This window comes from Sorex fumeus, unplaced genomic scaffold (genome assembly GCF_029834395.1).
Source record: "Sorex fumeus unplaced genomic scaffold, SorFum_2.1 ptg000025l, whole genome shotgun sequence".
NCBI classification, from domain to species: domain Eukaryota; kingdom Metazoa; phylum Chordata; class Mammalia; order Eulipotyphla; family Soricidae; genus Sorex; species Sorex fumeus.
This window is the reverse complement of record NW_026606082.1, coordinates 2,607,679-2,628,675: the sequence shown is the minus strand read 5'-3', so window position 1 is coordinate 2,628,675 and position 20,997 is coordinate 2,607,679. Positions and strand designations below refer to the sequence as shown.

At 44.1% G+C, this 20,997-nt stretch overlaps 1 protein-coding gene across 3 annotated transcripts in view; it reads right to left on the bottom strand.

Moving 5' to 3' along the window:
- The window catches only part of GRK3 (G protein-coupled receptor kinase 3), a 159,003-nt gene that overhangs the window by 47,619 nt on the left and 90,387 nt on the right, over nucleotides 1-20,997 (bottom strand). For all 3 annotated transcript variants that reach the window (XM_056114452.1, XM_056114453.1, XM_056114454.1), the window contains 5 exons: nucleotides 19,403-19,504; nucleotides 17,127-17,201; nucleotides 8,476-8,537; nucleotides 2,984-3,035; nucleotides 769-860 (listed from right to left, as the gene is read on the bottom strand). In XM_056114452.1, coding sequence (XP_055970427.1) covers nucleotides 769-860; nucleotides 2,984-3,035; nucleotides 8,476-8,537; nucleotides 17,127-17,201; nucleotides 19,403-19,504 — 383 coding nt within the window. The remainder of the gene's footprint in view (nucleotides 1-768; nucleotides 861-2,983; nucleotides 3,036-8,475; nucleotides 8,538-17,126; nucleotides 17,202-19,402; nucleotides 19,505-20,997) is intronic.

The following is a 20,997-nucleotide window of genomic DNA, read 5'->3' as shown; positions in this document are numbered from 1 at the left end:
TGGACGTCATCATTCTGGAACCCATGCTTCACGGCCAGCCCCCTCCACGGTTGCCACATGCCTGTCACGTAATTAGACATGGGGATCTGGGCTCCTCGAAGCCCGTTTTCCCACTCTCTTTTGCTCGCAGAAATACAGTTGGTCGAACTGCTTCCATGCTTCAAAATAAACATCCCTATACCTGGCTGGCCTGCCACACACTGTGCGGGAAAACCCGCAGACTGGTCGCTTCTGATACCTACTGCCTCACACCAGCACCGCCCCTTTCTGTCCCAAGGAAAGGGAACCCACTAGCCACATGACCATGACTCTGATCTTGACTGACAGAGCAGTGGGTGAGACTGGCCAGGCTCCAGCCCCGTGTGTGGGGAAGCAGCATGTCCTGGGATGCTGTGTCACCCAAACCCCCATGAGTTCAGAGGGGAATCAGGGCTCAGAAGAGAGCCTGGAGGTTCACACCCGCCACTGCTCACTTCCGCGCCTCCCTCCCCCACCCACCCCTGGTTTCCAGCCCTTCACCTGAATTAACCAAGGCAACCCGCAAGGCCAGGTTACTGGTCTCAGTCCCATTTCGCTCTGAGGGCTCAGCTTACCGTTCTCATGACACCAAGTCGAACAAAGCATGTCCCATTTCTTCCTCAAATAAATTACCTCAAAAGTGAGGTCAGGGATTGTAGCTATACCAAACAGGGATTTTTTTCTCAGGACACAAAATAAAATAAATCCAGTTACTACTTCCAGCAAGGCGGAGGAGCATGGGAAACTTACATTTTTCCAGTGTCTGCTTTTCTGCAACCATATACTTCACCAAATCCTCCTCGGCCAATGATCCTATGAACGCTGAAATCATTCATGGTCAACTGTGAATTTAAGCACAAAAATGGAAAATAAATTTGCATGGAAATTATCTCATGGTAAAGGGATTTCTTTCCCCCCTGCCAAATAGCTGGTAAAATAGCAGCTCTGATGTTAAAGGTAAAGGTAAAGGTAAAGGCCCTCCCGTTGATCGTCGATTTGCTTGAGCGGGCCCAGTAACGTCTCCATTGGAGACTTTGTTGTTACTGTGTTTGGCATATCGAATACTCTCGGCAGCTTGCCGGGCTGATGTTAAATAAATAAATAAATAAAAATCTAGACTTTCCACCACCATGTTCTCAAACTGAGACAAGGGGTGGCCAAGACTTTCTTAAGAATCTCTTACTCAATCTCCAAAAGGCACAAAAAAAGGAGGCAAACAGGAAGATGACAGAGGAGGAATTAAAGTCAGCTGCTTTTCTCTCTCTCTCTCTCTCTCTCTCTCTCTCTCTCTCTCTCTCTCTCTCTCTCTCTCTCTCTCTCTCTCCCCATTTCATAAATCTCTGATTACAAGGCAGAAACCCTGAAGACAAGTGAGTGTGAAATTTCCAGTCAAAATGAAAGCAACCACAGCTACTCCGGGGCCTCAAGTTTGGGAAGAGTCCAGCAATTCCCGGAACTGTCAGATGGCAGGAAGAAGAAGTCTACATCAAGGGCAGCTGTGTTTTCCACACACAGGGCCGGGGATCAGACAGCCCCACAGATGCGGGCCATGTGAGTGTTTTATCGAGAGCATCAGTGACTGGGGAGGGCGCGTGCCGGGCATGTGAGCGTGAAGCAAGGCCGAGTGTGAGGAAAGCCTCAAAGGAGGCTTTCTTTGTGAGCGTGCGCCTCTGTCCTGTGGCAGTTACGCCTCCTTCCGACTTCGGAGGGAGCCCGGAGAGCGTGAGAGGGCGCCAGGGCAGAGTCTTACGTCCTTGAGAGACAGCAAGAGCAAACGCCTGCTAGCTTCCACAGCCTGGCAAGAGAGAGGCCCGATTCTTGATGGGCTTTCCCCCAATGACCCTGAACACCCATGGACTGCAGCCAGGGAGGGGGTCGGGGCCCACAGAGCTCACGGGTGGTGCCCAGGGGGGCAGGAGGACCAGGGGAGACTTGGTCCAGCCCAAGAGACACGGGCACGAGGAAAAGCTGCCGCACCATCAGGCATATATGAATGTCAGGTCATGGCCTCTGACTTCCAGATTCTGCCAGTAAATGTGCCAGCAAGGGAGGAGGTCAGGAGGCAGCAACAGGGACGAAGGGTTGGGGTACAGGGTCGAGAGAACAGACAGACCACTTCTCCCGACGACAGTTGTTAATTGGGGGGGGAGGAACGAAGTCACAAAATAGCTGAAAATCCCTTTTTCCCAGCTTCAATCCTTCAGGAAGGGAGATACGAAGGAGAAGAGAGTTTTTGTCTTTTTTTTTAAAATAATGTATAAAAGAAAAGTTAGGAAGCGGAGAGAGAATACAGCAGGTAAGGTGCTTGTCTTGCCTGCAGTCAATCCGGAGTGAATCCCCATGTACCTGCTGTGGTCCCCTGAGCACTAACAGGAATGATCCCCAAGCAAAGAATCAGGAGTCAGCCCTGAGCGCACTGCTGTGTGTGTGTGTGTGTGTGTGTGTGTGTGTGTGTGTGTTTCTGGCCAAAGAAAATAGATGGCAGAAAGCATTTCTTTTGTGGAGATGGATTTTTGTCATCTCAAAGCAATTTCAAAACAGATGACACCTTGGTCTGGTAAAGGCCGCCATCATTTTTTATTACATGATGACACCCAATAAGAAGAAAAAGAAAAGGAACTTTCCAGGACGGCAAAAGACAAGAGCTTAAGAAGTACAGGAAGCGAGTAAGCAGTTTAGATTTTTACTACTATTTCCGTGAAAGGGTCGACGACTTCTTAAAATATCCTTTCTTAAACAAACGCATTCTTAGAGAATATGAAAATAGAGAATTACAACTCAATTGTTTACCACCGGGTATGGGAGGATGAATGTTTCATGCATAAAACTGTAAGGGAGACATCTGTTTAGGCCGTGTGGGTTACCCTGGGGAGTATGCCGCGGAATCAAGTATTTTCTCATGGAGTGAAGCCAGATGGAGTTTTATTTAAAGCAAGAGTGAAGGAAATAAAAAGATGATACTCACATGGATGTTTAGTTCTACATTTTTCCACTGACAAAATCGAGTGAACTTGTCACTGAAAGAGAGTATAAATAATTATTGTAAAGTTAAATACTGCCTCCCCTGGGTTCTACAACATATTGCCAGATAAACTGGAAGTGCGCGCCTGTGACACAGGAAGGTTCTTCCTTCCTAGGTGTTGGGGACCAAACCCGGAGCCTCCTACATGCAGAGAATTCATTTTACATGGAATGAGTATCCCTGGACTTGTACATGATATTTCTTTTCTTTTTCTTGTTTTTGGGCCACACCTGGTGGCACTCAGGACTCACTCCTGACTATACACTCAGGAATTACTCCTGGTGGTACTCAAGGGACCATACGGGCTGCCGGGGACTGAACTTGGGTCAACCACATGCAAGGCAAGCACACTTCCCTCCTCTGTATTCTCATTCTGATCCCTCAACGTATTTTTCTAAAACATTTCCTCACAGAGCATTCGCCAATATTCATGGCTTTACGTTCGAATTCAAATGAGAGACCTCACATTTTTCCTTCACTTGTCTTGTGTTACGGTGACATTATTTTTATTATTATCATTTCAGCAGTGCATTTACAATGATGTTGACACTCACAGTGTTATTGTACACTTACCTCATCTCGCCAACACCAAATGTGGCCATGACCCCACCATGCCTCTGTTACCTCCAGTCCACCTACTTACACACACACACACACACACACACACACACACACACACACTCACACTCACACTCACACACTACCAAAATCCTGTGTTCTTGGTTTGCGCTCAGAGTTTGTTCTCAATTATATTAATATGGTAATATTTCTATCTGTCTAGTTAACACTGTCTCATAGAAGGATACCATGTGCCACATTGTAACTTGAATCACATAATTTTACTTAACCCAACATATATGGAAAAGATACCATTTCAACTTGTAGTTAGCATGAGGTGCTTAAGGGGACCATCTGGATTCTTATTTCTGTTTTGTTTGTTGGGGTCTTTGATCTGCACTGAGAGGACCTTGTGGTATCCAGTATTCACATTTTTCAAGTGCTCCATAGTTATTGGTGGGTGGTGAATGCCATCATGGGCAACGGAGCCCCAAATGACAAAGCCAAATCAGACCAACCCTACTTCTGAGGAACGGTAAGGGTGACCGACACGTAAATGGTGTTTGCGGTGTGCCAGGCCTGGCTCCCTCTCGCCCAACTACGCCCTGACTGGGTGTTATCAAGATTCCCATCCTGGGGGAGGGGGGAGGGGACAGGAAGAACAAGACTCACCCAAGGCCACAAGAGACTGGGAAGGGAACCATTCGGACCTAGACCCAGTCTTACCCCTTAACTGAAATAGAAGCACTGGGGCTGGAGCAATACCACAGCGGTAGGGCGTTTGCCTTGCACGCAGCCAACATGGCTGAAGAGAACACCTCAGGCTAAATTCCCTTTTCCTCAGGGGAGCCCACCTTTGCCCCCACAATTCACTCAACTGCTTGACAAGTGGTTTTTGCATAAAGAAAAGTACTGACCCCCTATCTATTGAAGAAAGACATAACTTTCTAAAAAAAAAAAAATTAATGAGCTATAAGGTTTGTGACATGATGACATAATTTCTCCCACAAAGAAATCTGTCCTAAATGGAATGCTCCTTAAAAGAAAAAATAATATTCTTGGTGATGGTAAATCTTATCTAGCCCTTAGCATAATTCTTTACAGTTGTCACAACACTAAAAGTCCTTAGAATAAATGAATAAATACATGAGTGAATTATGAAACAGAAAGAAACGGGGCGGGGTGGGGGGAGGAAGGAGGGAAGGAGTTCTTTATTAAGTACACTGTAAAATTGTCCTCCCCTTGTTCATCGATTTGCTTGAGCCGGTGCCAGTAACGTCTCCACTGTGAGACTTGTTGTTGCTGTTTTTGGCATATTGAATACGCCACAGGGAGCTTGCCAGGCTCTGCCGTGCAGGTGGGATACTCTCGGTAGCTTGCCGGGCTCTCCCAGAGGGACGGAGGAATCGATACCGGGTCGGCCGTGTGCAAGGCAAACGCCCTACCTGCTGTGCTATCGCTCCAGCCCTGTTAAGTACAAGTGACCGGATTTATCAGTTTTATACCAGACTGCCTCAAGGCACTCAAGTGCCCCAATTCCTTGTTGGGGCCATTTCATATGCCTTCTAAGAATCTTCCTAAAATTCTCTCTGAGACGAATAATCACATCGAACATCAAAAGCAAATGAATACTTTGAAATTACGTGACATCTTTCATCCGAAACTCTAAATTTAAAGAGTGTCTTATTGATCTTCCTAATAGCACCGCGAGGCTGATAAAAACAGAAGTTCATTCTGAGAGGTAGGGCCTATTTTCCAAATGGTTTTCTGAAGTGTGGCCCATATCAAAAAAAATCACTCCCGTTCCTTGGACATGGAGTCAGAATGCCGAGTGGGCTGACTTGCCCCTGTCCCACCGCATCTGGGCTTCAGAAACGGTGATGGGGGGCTGGAGCGATAGTACAGTGGGTAGAGCATTTGCCGTGCATGCGACCAACCCGGGTTTGATTCCCAGCATCCCAGATGGTCCCCTGAGCACCGCCAGGAGTAATTCCTGAGTGCATGAGCCAGGAGTAACCCTTCTGCATTGCCAGGTGTGATCCAAAAAGCAAAAAAAAAAAAAAAAGAGTGATGGGTTGAGTGATGGGTTGGGATTCTGTGGCACAGGGTCCCAACTTGCAAGCTGGCTGTGGAGGGCTCAGAGCCACAGGGAGGAAAATGCTTTGTAGGCCCAAAATCCAGGAGCACAAACCCTCAGCCCACCCTCTGCTCCTCCATGCTACCTCTTCCCACAAAGAAGCCCCCAGCCACGCAGATTCTACTCATCAACTGGGGTCTGAGGGAACAAATTCTCTGAGGAAGCAGCCGGGCCCCCTTCAGTCCTATGTTCATGGGGCTCTGTAAGCATTCTTGCTGGTCAGTCCCCACTTAGGACAAGGGGCTGTCAGGACGTGCTCGGCAGAGAGGCAGAGCTTGGCCTCCCCGGGCCCCAGGTGGCCAGAGTCCCTGAGGGTGACCGGCAAGTCTCTGAGCACCCGAGGCCACTGTCTCAGAGGGAGCGAGGGCACGGGTGCAGGGAGCGTGGGGGAGCACACGCTTGCTTCAAGCTTGACTCCTGACTCACTTTAGACGGCTGAGAACAAGCCTCCGGGGCCTCTTTCCCGGGAGGGAAAGCATCCCTGTGGGAGGGACAGGGCCTGCCTGAAACAGTCCTGCCTGCCGTGTCCTCGCGTGGCCTCAGGAGGAGGCAGAGAGAGACGCTCCCGCCGGCAGGAGGGACACTTCCTTCTCCGTGTCAGCCCTCAGCAGGCCAGCCCTCAGCGCGGGGTGGTTATGAGGCCCGACAGGTCCCAGGGGGCTATTGACAAGAGTGCCCGCCACACCTTCCAGAACCCAAACTCCATTCCGGTGACCTGGCAATAATAGATCTCCTGACTCGAACTGGAGAATGTGCCAACTGCCAAAGGACCGAGTATGCATAAAGATAAACAAACGGACTTAAGGCACACTTCGTTTACATGACGGGCCACTTGTTCCAGAAAGTTCAGCGTGCACTTCCCTAAGCTGCAGACTTTCACTGGCATTTCCTGTGGTTGGAGGAGAGAGAATGGCTCACTCAGCAGGCGCGAAGGCCTCCTCAGGTTTACCTGGGGCCTCGGAGAGCCCGCCTGGGAAGAATTAGGGGATCTCCTTCCTCAGTGCTGCGACCATCCTCGACTCAACTCTCCCTGCCGCCCTCGGGGTCACTGGAGGGCGAGCTTAACCTGAGAGCTGGGAAAGGCCGGAGTTGAAGACCGACAGCTCTGGGGCTGCCCCCACGTCTGCACCCAGGCACTCCGAAACCCTGTTTGGTTCAGCTGCGTTTGGGGAGAGTTCTTGGCCCTCCCCGGGGAAGAGTAACCACGTGCCTGGCTCTTCATTTCTCAATTGTTGACTCTCCTTCAGGATAAAATTATCTCGTGAACTCTTGTAGCTGCATAGCTCACACAACTTGGTTAAAAATTACTTTGCTTCTGTGCTTATGTGGACAGAAAAACTGCAAAGAAGCAGCATTTGTTCTTAAAGGGCAATTACTGAACAGCTGCAGACGGCTCCGTCAATGAGACACAATCATGATGTCAATTGCCTAGAAATTAGCCAAGTTTATGGCAAAAATGACAGTCCATGTGAATGCAGATTCTGTTCCACCCAGCTCCGTGCCCCCAATGCACTGTCCCAAGGAATGCCCCCAAATACATTCAAGAATTGACTGATAAGTGCCTGAAGGAACATCAGCTGAACATTTTTAATTTTTTTTAATTTCTATTTTTTTTCTTTTTAGGTCATACCCGGTGATACACAGGGGTTACTCCTGGCTCATGCATTCAGGAATTACTCCTGGCGGTGCTCAGGGGACCATCTGGGATGCTGGGAATTGAACCCGGGTCAGCGGCGTGCAAAGCAAATGCCTACCCGCTGTGCTATTGCTCCAGTCCCCTGGACATTTTTTAAAGGCATCCTGAAAGTTTTTCAGAATTTTGTGTAACATATGTACTCTACAGTTTGAGTATGCTAATGGTATATAGGACCACAAACAGTCTGCCTATACTCTTAATTCTACACATTAAAAATTAAGGGGCCAGAAAGATAGTACAAGTATCTTGCCTGGCATGCACCCAACCTGGGTTCAATTCCCAGCATCAATATGGTTGCCCGAGCACCACCAGGAGTGATCCCTGAGTGCAGAGCCAGGAGTAAGTCCTGAGCATTGCCAGGTGTGACACCAAAATTCACAACAACTGTAGCACTGTAGCACTGTCCTCCCGTTGTTCATCGATTTGTTCGAGTGGGTCCAGTAATATCTCTATTATGAGACTTGTTGTTATTGTTTTTGGAATATTGAATAGGTAACGGGGAGCTTGCCAGGCTTTGCCTGCAGGTGGGATACTCTCCGCAGCTTGCTGGGCTCTCCAAGAGGGACGGAGGTATTGAACCCGGGTCAGCCGCATGCAAGGCAAACGCCCTACCCGCTGTGCCATTGCTCCAGCTCTACACAAGCAAAACAAAATAAAGTACATGCTAGTTCTACCTTGGGGGGTGGGGAGGAGGGTTTATGTTTCAAAGTACAAACAAACGAATTAGTTAAAGTATAGAGCTGTCGCTTGCATTATCAAAGATGTCCTAATGAAATAAGTTCTCATGCCAAAATCCCCTTATTGGCTTACAGTTGAGGCCATTTTGAAATGGAAGAACTAAAGGTCCAAGAGCCATGGCCATAGGCAAATCCTCTAAATTATAACCAGCATAGAGAGTCTACCATAACGCCTGGTACACAGCCCATGGTAAGCAAATACTTGTCAAGCAAAGAAACCAATACATATTTTAGAGGCGACACTTAATTGGATAAGATGAAGCTCAATATACATGACACTTTTGTATATGTACATGAAGTTTCATACCTTTCCATAAATTTTTGAAAAATGTTGCCTCGAAGACTTTCACAAATTTCTTCTATGTATGGCTGGAAAGAACAGAAAAACAATTCCACGCTGCATAAATAAGAATGAATTTAAAGTGAAAAACAAAGAGACTCAGAGGAAAGGATGACCCCCATCCCCACCCTCAGGCCCCTTGAACTTGTCCAGTTTCCACCGGTTCATCAACAGATTCGTCATTTGCTAGCGACTGGCCCACTCTACAGCTCATTCCTAAAAGGGTAAGGGCCAGTCTGTCCTAGCCACTGCATCCCTGCTGCCGAGGACAGCTCCTAGTGAGTTACAAACACATCCTAAAGGACAGAAGTTGGGCTCGTGGGCCTGTCTCCCAGATGCCAGGGCACACCCAGTAAAGCCCAGTGCTGGGTTCTGAGTCGCATTGATGTCTTGAAATTCTTAATGATTTCTAAAGGGAAGAAAAATCTCATACATTCATTATTCAATGGGCCCGGTAAGTTATAGAAGCAATTCTATGAATGACGTATCACATCCAATAAACCATAACTATAGTCTCTATTAGGTAACGAGGATGATTGTAAATTATCAGCCTCAACACTGAATTGTTGGTTTTTTTTAAAATATGGTCTTTGGCCACACCCAATGGTTCACAGGGCTTACTACTGGTTCTGCATCCAGGGATCACTCCTAATGGGGTCTTGGGGGCCCAAATGGAGTATCAGGGATCGAACCCAAGCTGGCTGCATGCAAGGCAAGCATCCTCGCTGTGTGCTATCTCTTCAGCTTCCTCAACACCAAGTTTTAAAGATGAAAAATTAAGGAAACAAATGCTGAACTTTTTTGAGAAGCTACTTGACGTATTGGTTTTCTACCTCTTAAAGTAATAGACGATGACTAGAGGTAACCACTGGTGGATTACTCCCAATCCTCCTTTTGTACTGAATGAGACTGTGCTGTGGTGAGTAGGTGTGTCCCCAAGTTTTCGAACAAGTTCCAGGCTACATGGAGATGACAGCCAGGACTTCTGGCCCACTAATGCATTGTTCTGATCCTCAGTGGGAAAAACAGCTCCTTTCAGGGCCAGAGAGACAGCACAGCGGGTAGGGCGTTTGCCTTGCAAGCAGCTGACAAACCCAGGTTCGATCCCCAGCAAGCCATATGGTCCCCCCCCCAAGCACCACCAAGAGATTCCTGAGTGCAGAGCCAGCAGTAACCCCTGAGCATCACCAGATGTGCCCCCTTGCAAAAAAAAATAATCTCCTTCCATTTCATTCCGTTCTACACATTACCGAACAAGTGATACAAACTTTCCTCTTCTATATTATGCCCTTCAAATAAAGAACATATAAATATTAAATATCAGCCTTCTACAGTTCAGAATCAACTCAGTCAAGTCTTGGAAAACTGTTCAACACCCTACACTCGTGGAATGATGTGAAGTGACTATTTTCTGTCTCTTCACAGATTGCTCTGCAAAGCTGTAAAATAGAAGGCTCAGGTCCGTGGCCATATAAATCAAGGAAGGGAACTCAGTAGAAGCCACAGTGACACGACAGAAGAAGAGACACAGCCAACCGCAGCTCTTGTGGGTGCCTCCCCTGCTGCCTATAGCAGAAAGGAGATGGCTGAGTTGGCCAGCACTGCCCACAGGGCCCGCTCTGGCCTGCCAGGGCCTGGTCCCAATGCCAAAGCTGGGAGGCTGTGTCCTCCTCAGTCAAAGGGAAAACCAAGCTACCAAAATCTCTCTCCAGCTCTGAGCGACTGATGCAAGATGAAATATAATATGGATCTGAGATACTCTTCTACAAAGGAAGACCCAGGACCACAGCTCATTCTCACAGGCTCACAAGTCAGAAACAGATGAAAAAGGTCGAGCGCTCAAAGATCTATGAAAAGGCTACCATCGTACATCCCAGATTTTCTTATGCTGACTCGTATTTTACCAAACACCTCATACTCTGACTAGTAACATAAAAGATCAAGGTCACCAGAAATTCTTTAAGATTAAATACACCATAAAATTTCCTATTCTTCATTAGAAAGGAACTACAGAGTCTGCCTGGGTCAGCAGCGCAAAAGTCAGAGAGCAACAGAGAGATCGTGAACAAACAACTTCCCCTCTCACCCTCAGTTCCCTGATTGCCACATTTAATTTGCAAGACCACTGCAAAAGCTAAGTAAGACTGAGGAAACTGAGAGTCACGCACGCGGCTGGCACGTTTCCCGGCACGCAAATACATTGTATGCCAGGTCTCTTCCTGATCCTTGCCACCAAAGGCGCCTATATCAATGTTTATTTCTAAAGTCAATTTTTAGAAAGGAAAAAAAGTTAAAACAAATTAGAAAACGTCGAGTGTATTTACTTCCAGGGTTGGAGCGATAGCACAGCGATAGGGCGTTTGCTTTGCGCGCAGCCAGCCCGGCCGAGCCGGGTTCGATTCCTCCTCCCCTCTCGGAGAGCCCGGCAAGCTATCGAGAGTATCTTGCCCGCAAGGCAAAGCCTGGCAAGCTCCCCGTGACGTATTCGATATGCCAAACACAGTAACAACAAGTCTCACAATGGAGATGTTACTGGGCCCGCTCAAGCAAATGAATGAACAACCGGAGGGAGGACAGTGATTTACTTCCAAGGTATTTTTCTTTTACTTTGTCATTCCCTGATGGAAAAAAAAAAGGAAAGGAAAGGAAAGGAAAGGAAAGGAAAGGAAAGGAAAGGAAAGGAAAGGAAAGGAAATTCAAATCAGGCATCATACTTGCTAATTTCAAAACACAGTCACCATACACTAGAACAGTATAATATTAAACCTAAGCACGGATATTATAGGGGGAGGGTGGAGTGGACTGAAGTAATCTAGATGTAAATTCACCATGCCTTTATGGTCAAGTAATCTCTAACAAGAACACACATTGGGTAACGGATAGTGTCTTTGGTAACAAGTCCACACACGGAATGAAATTAAACTCTAACGGTACACTGAAACAGTACACTTTCTAAAATAAAATGCGAGGACAAAAGTTCCCGGGCAATGATTTCTTTAATCTGACACCAAAACCTCAGGAAAAAATTTAAAAAAAATCAAAACTAGACAATTGAGACTGCATCAAACTAAAAAGTTCTTAGACCACAGGAAATGATGGACAAAGTGAAAACACAACTGATGAAATAGAAGAAAATATAAATCATGTACCTTACCTTGACCAACTTGTAAGCGACCAATTTCCAAAATATTTAAGGAACTAAATGAAATAGGAGCTATTAAATAACTTGGTTTTGAAAAAAATGGATGAAGGCCCTGAATAGGCATCTTTTGAAAAAAAGATATACAAATGGTGGAACAGATATATATGAACAGGTACTCAAGATCCTAGTTCCCAGGGTGATGCAAATCAAAACCCAATGAGATAATAGCCCAGGTACACAGGGATGGCCATTATCCAAATGTAAAGAAACTACAAGTGTTATCAATGATCACTCTTTGTGGGATACAAATTGATACAACCTCTAAGCAAAATGGTCTGGAGTTTCCTCAAAGCATCAAAAATGAAATGGTTGTATTATTCTGCAATACTACTTCTTACAGTACACAGGAAAGAAGTCAGTGTCTTGAAGAGACATTTCTACTCCCAAGTTCACTGCGGCATAATTCACAACAGCCCACATGTGAAAGCAAGTTAGGTATACGTCATTGGTTGGTATAGAAGATTAAGTTTGGAGACTTTACCTGCTTCTGAATAATTACTGGGTCAACAAATAAATCAAAGAAATTACTTTAAAAACCACCCAAGACCAATAAAACTTAACAGACGAGCTATCAGATCTTTTAGAAAGCAGAAAAAAGCAGTATTAAGAGCAGAGATAATAGCAAAACTGGTTCACATCAATAAACATGAAAGTGCCAGATAAAACAATTACATCTGAAGGAACTAGGAAAAATAAGAAAATACAAGGCCTAAGTCCACTTAAAAATGGAAGTATAAAATCAGAGCTGAAGTAACTAAAACAGAAACAAAACGGATGATACAAAAGCAAGGGCAATCCCAAAACAAAACAAAGTAAAACAAAACTTACTGTCCAGTATCTTTGGTACACAAAGATGCAAAAGCATTCAATAAAATTTTAGTAAATCAACCCCAACAATATATTCCGAGAATGACTCACCATGGCCAGATGGGCTCAGTATTCTGAGGCACATTAATTAATGTAAAACACACCATCAACAAAAGAATGAAAACATCACAGGGTCATACCAGTAGGTTCTGAGAAGGCATCTGACAAAACTCAACCCCCGACAGCTACTGACACACACACACACACACACACACACACACACACACACACACACACACAAAATCTCAATAAATTGGGTCAAGAGCCAACATACCTCGAGAGAATAAAAGCTTTGTGTGACAAAGCCACAACGAACATCACAATAATGTTGGCACTCAGCAAGAAAGTCCACACTCACCACTACTATTCAACAGAGTTTTGGAAGTCCTCGTCACAGCAGTTATACAAGAGAAAGATGATAGGAGTTCAAATTAGAAAAGAAGACTGAAACCACCAATATTCACATATGACATATAATCACTGTCACTGTCACTGTCCTCCCATTGTTCATCAATTTGCTCAAGCAGGCCCAGTAACATCTCTATTGTGACACTTGTTACTGTGTCTGGCATATCGAATATGGTCATGGGTAGCTTGCAGGCTTTGCGTTGCAGGCGAGATACTCTCGGTAGCTTGCCGGGCTCTCTGAGAGGGGTGGAGGAATCGAACTCGGGTTAGCCATGTTGGCGCATGCAAGGCAAACGCCCTACCCACTGTGCTATCGCTCCAGCCCATGACATATAATTTGCTCGAGGTAAAGGTAAAGGCCCTCCCATTGATCATCGATTTGCTCGAGCGGGCCCAGTAACGTCTCCATTGGAGACTTTGTTGTTACTGTGTCTGGCATATCGAATACGTCATGGGGAGCTTGCCAGGCTCTGCCGTGCGGGCGAGATACTCTCGGTAGCTTGCCGGGCTCTCCGAGAGGGGTGGAGGAATCGAACTCGGGTTAGCCATGTTGGCGCATGCAAGGCAAACGCCCTACCCACTGTGCTATCGCTCCAACCCATGACATATAATATACATAGAAATTTATAATGATACCACTAAAGCTGGAGACATAATACAAGGGTTAGGGTCTGGTGTGCTGTAGGCCTCAGTCCCATCACTGCTGCCACATCACCAAGAACAGCCCTGTAGGCCCCTAAGCACCACCAGCCAGGACTCTGGAGATCTCCAGGTAGTTTCTCATACCACAGGACCTAAGTAACAGCACATCCTTCGACTCTAGCATTGAACCACCAGCCTGGTTAGCCAGGAATCATCAAAAGTGGCTCCTGGGTCCCCTACGTACTATCTGAAAGCACCATCACACACACACGTGCACACACACACACACACAATTAAAATAATAACAGATGAATACGGTAAAGTGGCAAGATATTAAGTCAATATAAAAAATTAATAGTATTCCCAAGGGCAAAATCTGAATAATAGGAAAGAAAGATTAAGAAAACAACTCCCACTTACAACTGCATCACAAAAGATAAAATACCTGGGTATAAACTTAACAAAAGTGAAAGACCTATACACTGAAAGTCTTGAGACATTGTGAAAAATGCACAAGAATACAAAGAACTGGCGAGATACGTTGTTTTCAAAATGGAAGTACGAACGCTGTTTAAATGGCCATGTTACAGAAAGCGATGAGCAGAGTCAATGCAATCCCAATCTAATAGTGTTTGAGGAAATAGAACAATCCTAAAATGTATACAAGAGAGGCACAGGAGAGTTCAAATATCCAAAGCAATCTTGAGACTAAAAGAGCAAAAGAAAAGGAAGAAAGGGCAGAGGAGACAGATCAAAGGGTTTCAGTACATGCTTTGCATGAAGACGCTGAATGTTCAATCCTGGACACCACACAGTCCCCTGAGCACTGCCACAGTATTATAGCTATATGAGGTGATCTATATGTCAACTCGCTGATTGCATTAATCATTTCCTAAGTGATGGCACATATCCAAATATCATCCTGTATACCTTAAATTATATGCAAGTCTTATTTGTTAATTAGCCCTCCACCAAAATTACAATTCCAAGAGCTTCAATCAATTTCTGTAGCTAGCTAATGCACCTCGATTATAGCTATGTTATTCTGATGGTATATGTTACACTGAATTGTGACTGAGAAACCCCTTACTTCAACTTAATAATAAACCTTAATTTAAATTCATTAAATTACTAACTCGAACTCTCCAGAATTTATTTCCTTATCTTTAAATAAGAACACTGCCCACTCTGCATGTATTTTACATTTATTTTTATTCCATTTTTAAATGAACAAACTGTTCAAGCATTTTAAAAAGATAAACTCATGAAGCTTCTAAATGAATATCCTTGAAGGTCTGAAAATAATCCTGATGCACTCTGTATATTACCTGGAGATTTTTTTCCATATTATTCACATTACAGGAAAAGCCAAAAATGAAGATTCTAAAACCCACATATTATGAGATATTGCTTATCAATCTTGAATGCAGTTTGACTAGAAGACAGTCTATGAACCAAGTTAGGGTTCGTCGAAATCCAAATTCTGATACGGAAGTAGAACGAAAACAACTCAAAGCTGCTATTTCACTACTCATGCTGTGGTTCTGACAGTAGTGATAAGAATCGCAAGATAAGGATCAGCAGAGCCAGGAACCGGAACCAGGGCCTCACACAGGAACCAGCGTTTCACAAGGCTGAGTCAGTGCTGCACCACTGGGACCCATCCCAGACCCCCGCACTGCACAGCTTGAATGTAAAATACCTCCTAAGAGCTAACATTTCAGCACACTCGACAGGCAATGCAGTTAAGAGCACATTTTCTCACTGAATCCTTATGAGAGGAAGAGCCCCCAGACATCTTCCCTCACAGAAGAGAAAACAACAGAGGGAAAGGCACAGTGTTGGCCCAAAGTCTCCAGTGATTCCTCGGGACCTAAACCAGTAAATGAATTCAGAGCCCATGGGACTATGACCAACAAGACTTGCACAGACAGTTCTCACATTTTAAGATAAGTCCATCTCGTTATTTTAGCAAAAGGCTAATATAAAATTTGTTACTACATATGAATGTTTTAAGAGCCAAATTTAGTAACTGCTCTACAGAATAATCAGATTCCTTTTGCAGAAGTAAGTGGTTCCCATCATAAGCCACCAAAGCAAAAAAAAAAAAAAAGAATCTATAAATGACTAATAAAAGAATAAAGTAACCCTCCGGGCTTATGAAAGTCACTATATTCATTAACGTGCTGCATTCTTTCTTAATTTTTTAAGAAATTCTTAGACACAAAAAGTGCATTATCCACTGGAAACTTTGAACATGTTCTTGCATGCTGAAAGCTCTTGGGATGGAAAAGGCTTCAGGAGAAGAAACCATTCATCTAAGAGCAGCAAACAGAACGGGCCATTGATTGTTTAGTTTCCCAAGTTTTATTGCAAGTCTCTGGGACTGTGGTCTAGTCAAGACATGAGAGGCCAAATTAAAATCCAGTTCCTCAGTGAGACTCCAAGGTTGTTGCAACATTTACTCCTGCATCTTTTGTTTTTTTTGGTCTTGTTTTGTGGCCATACCTGGTGGTGTTCAAGAACTGCTCCCAGCCCTGTGCTCAGGGATTACTTCTACAGTACTTGGGGGGGACAATGTGGTGCCAGGAATCTACGCCAGGCCTCACGCATGTAACGTGCACTTATTCCATTGAACTATTTCTCTGGTCTCATCATTTAACTCTATTTTTTTTTTTTTTTTTGCTTTTTGGGTCCCCTTGCATGGGGTCAACCTGGCCAACCTGAGTCTGATCCTTCTGCCCCTCTCGGAGAGCCCGGCAAGCTACCAAGAGTATCTCACCCACACAGCAAAGCCTGGCAAGCTCCCCGTGACATATTCAATATGCCAAACACAGTAACAACAAGTCTCATGATGGAGACGTTACTTGGCCTGCTCGAGCAAATTGATGAAAAATGGGAGGACAGTGCAGTGCAGTGCTACAGTGCTCTTGGGGTCACACCTGGTGATGCACAGAGGTTACTCCTGGCTCTGTACTCAGGAATTACTCCTGAAGGTGTTCGGGGGAGCACATGGGGTGCTGGGAATCAAACCCGGGCCACATGCAAGGCAAACGCCCTACTCACTGTGCTATCGCTCCAGCCCCTCATCATTCGACTCCTGCTTCTTGACAATGAATCAATCTCTTCTTCTGGAGAATAACTGCCATAGGTATCAACATCTCTATCACTGAAAAATTAACTTTAGAATGTCCTTACTTATCACAGGTACCCAGAATGGCAAATGGGTAAAAGGTTCTTCTCTCCCCTAAACATCTTTTCAAGATTGACTCATAGAAAATATTATTAGAATGTGTTGGTGACTTTTTTTGAGGGGGGGGAAATCTCTATCTACTAAGGAAGTTGACAAAAGGGCACATTTCAATGAGAAGTACCATCACCCCAGATACACTTCCAGGAGAGAACAGCCTTACACACCAAAAAGTAAACGTGCAAAGAGAATGTCTCAGTCCAAGGTTTATTAAATTAAATAATCTATTGTGAAATTGCTTTATCTTACCTGAAAAAGAGTTGATGTCACTTCTTTCTTGGATAGGTGGATTTGTACGTGTTCTACAGCTTGCTTTGAAAATTGCTTTTAAAAATAAAAAAGGACAGTATTTTTTCATATAGAAAATGTAACAAGCTTCTGTGTATAATATCATAGCATACAATTTAACACAATTAGTCAGCTGTATATTCTATGGTGATAATAATTTATGCAGGCTTTAAATATCGATGGGTATGGCAGAACCTATAGCACTGTGGGTAGGGCATTTGCCTTGCATGTGGCCGACGTGGGTTTGATCCCCAAAACTCCATACGGTCCCCTCAGCACCTCTGGGAGTGATTCCTTAGTGCAGAACCAGGAGTAACCCCTGTGCATCACTGGGTGTGACCCAAAAAGCCAAAAACATTTAAAAATTTTTTAAAAATCTGATGGATATTTGTAAAGATAAAGGCTGCAGGTTAGGGAAAGTCTTATTTCAGTCACAGCAGAGGGAAACCGGTTGTAAGAGAATGGAACTAACACCCATGAGAACTACAAACTCTATCCTTCCCAAAAACTTCAAATGTTGTCTTCTTTAATAAATGTACAGTAAGTATTAAACTTAAGAAGCACAGCATATTGCTAAAACTCTCGGAAAGTTACCGAGCTATAGAAATCCCAAGGGGACAGTGGATTTCCCATTAAACATCTGGCATTTGCTAAGCTTCAACCATTCTCCAGCAAGGTAGCAAGACAATGCATCAACAATTAGCTCGGGGTGGGGGGGGTGCTGGAGTGATAGTACAGTGGGGAGGGCATTTGCCTTGCATGCAGCTGACCCGGGTTCGATCCCTAGCATCCCATATGGTCCCCTGAGCACCGCCAGAGTGCAAATCCAGGAGTAACCCCTGCGCATCGCCAGGTGTGACCCAAAAAGTCTAAATAAATAAATAAATAAACTTAAAAAAAATTTAGCTCAGGCTCGGACATTTTGCTACCACCATGCTCACAACCAGTGATGCTCAACTGAACTTTCTGTGTGAAAGAAGATGTCTATGGAGCTGGCAGACCCCAGAGCCGTTAACACACGTGACTACCAAGTGCTCGAAAAATGTCTCAACAGAGATATTTTCCAATGTGGGCAATCCCACCCAGTCCAGGGAATAGAAGGGTATTGGAACGACTGCTTTTGGAAATATACCACCGCAGGCATCAAATTTTGGATCAGCATTATAAGGAAACAAATGACAAAACACAAGAAATGGGTATCATCCTAGACAAGGACAGAGGGAGGGTGTGGTGTAGCAGTCTTGGATAGAACTCTGTTCGCTGAAGAAAGAGGATTTCTGGGGACAGGTGTCGAATGATTCTTTTTTTCCTTGAGGGGAGCAAAGAAATTTGGGAATTTTCCCTCAAGAAGTAAGAAATTAGCCACAGAGGAAGGGTGGGCTGAGGGGGATGGGGGGTGGGAGGGATACTGGGATCCGTGGTGGTGGGCAATGGGCACTGGTGGAGGGATGGGTATTTGATCACTGTATAATTGAAGCCCAAGCATGAAAATTTTTAAGTCTACAACTGTACCTCATGGTGTCTCACTAATAAAAATTTAAAAAATAAAATTAAAATAAAGTGAGGAATTAAATTTCAAATTCTAGTTGATTTAAATTAAAACTGAATTTAAATTGCTAAACTCCCTAGTGGTTATCACACTATCCAAAGCGGACCAGGATTTTTTAGCCCACTGTTTTGGAAAACAATCTTAATGCAGAAATATTACATGATAAAGTTTTATTACTAGTTATTCCACTCATTCCTGGTAGAATAACTTCCGAGGAATCTAGTTTATTGTAACGACAAAATTGGATTGTGTGTCTCATTTATGAGAGGAAAAGTTATTTCAAAAATTACTTAACAATTGAAAAAATTAGGCACTAATGATAATCTTCCTTACGAAGTCAAATAAACCACTTAGGATTTATATTTATCAATATTTGATTAGCTTAATTGTTAAAGTATAGCTGAATTTAAAATAATAAAGACTAATTTCCTTTAGAAACTCTAGAATTGAAACTAGCCTTTCCACTGATCTGAATCAGTTACTTCATTCTTCTGCTTTTGGAAATATACCACCGCAGGCATCAAATTTTGGATCAGCATTATAAGGAAACAAATGACAAAACACAAGAAATGGGTATCATCCTAGACAAGGACGGTAAACATCCTCCTCCTATTTCACATTCACCCTGGAAACACTGAATGTTGTCTCAAACTCATGCATATTAAAATAACAGTACAAAAATACTTACATGAGAACAAGACAGCAACTCTTTCATGATATAAGTATCATAAATTTTTCGGCTTCTACAAAGGCGATCTTCCTCATTGTCAAGCTTTTCATATTCTTTTATCTAGATTTTGAAAAATCATCAGAGTTAGGTGTGTTCCTAGAAACATTTTAGAAGATGTTACTGGCTCAAGCAAAAACCACTTCCACACAAGATCAAGCAAATTACTGAATTGGCTGAATTCAACAGGAAGCAACGACTTCTAATGTTGTAATAATGAAGTTGGAATGATTTAAATTCAACTTGAATATACAGATGGACTTTTTCCTATGATGAAGCTCATCACTTAAATTTAGAAACATAATATTAGGAAACAAACATTGCCATGGCTACAATTATCTTACAATATACCAGCCATGACCATTTACCTTTGCCAATTCTCCTCTCCAAAGCACAAATAATTCAAATTTGGCTGTAATTCAGTTCCAAGAATGATGGTGAGGATTGTTCTACTCAATAACAGTGTTACAAAACTCACAGGGGTGGGGGGAAATATGGCCAGGATTCTTGCAAGGAGATTTTTTTTAAAAGTCAACCAAGTATTTTGGAAAGACATTACTTCATGGAAAAACAGACTGGTTTTTCAAGTTGGAACTTCATCTGCATTATAAAAGCATGAACAGAAAGTTTACTTCAAACAGTTAATGTTGCTGAAGAAGGTAACTTGACCCACATAAAGACAGGACAAGTAACATAATATGTTTTAGAAAGATTTGCCTTATGTGGAAACGAATCCAAACTCTCTGACCTGATAACAGAAGCTTCTGGATCACAGAACTACAGCGTTTTTATTTATCTGCAGAAATACTTTTGAACCAACAGGTTATGAAAACACAGATGAGATATGGGACCGACTGGAGACATACTTATCAAAGCTCTTCAATGTGATAAAAAATTACTACCATACTTATTTGGAGGGGTGGTGGGGGGCTTTTTCTAACAGGAATCCACTTGTCACACTGGCGTTCATATTAACTGAGCAACTAAGTGCTCTTTAGTCTGCTGTGACAAAAAAAAAAAATGGGGCTAGAAAAACTCACAGATTAGATGAGCAGAAATGAAGACTAACAGTTTTCACTTCAGAGTCTGGGTTTGAGAGTTTTAAAATCGGGCCCAGCACACGCGCTAGAAATTTCTCAGAAAGAGCCTGGTTGTTAGAGAAGGAACGTGAAATACTGAGGCCCTTCTGAGGGGAGCCGACCCACCCTCTCAGCTCTCAGTGGGAGCATCTCAACTGCACTGAACTAGCATCGGTGCGACACTGGGGTGACGGCAACTCTCAAGTTTGTGACAGCCCAGGCTTGGAATTCAGTCTTCCTGGAAGAGAGACTAAAACCTGACGTGAAGTGGAGCAGACTGGAGGAAGTGACCCCACACATCCACTGACCCCACACCCAGAAGGAAAATGGTGCTTTAATGAAGAATCACTCCAGAGCCTGGCCTCGCCATCCCGCGGTAGCGCAGGAGAGCAAGCCTCAACGGTTCAAACAACACGTCAGATACGCGTGTGGGATCCGCACAGCAGCAGAAGCCATGCACTCAAACCAAACGTGGAC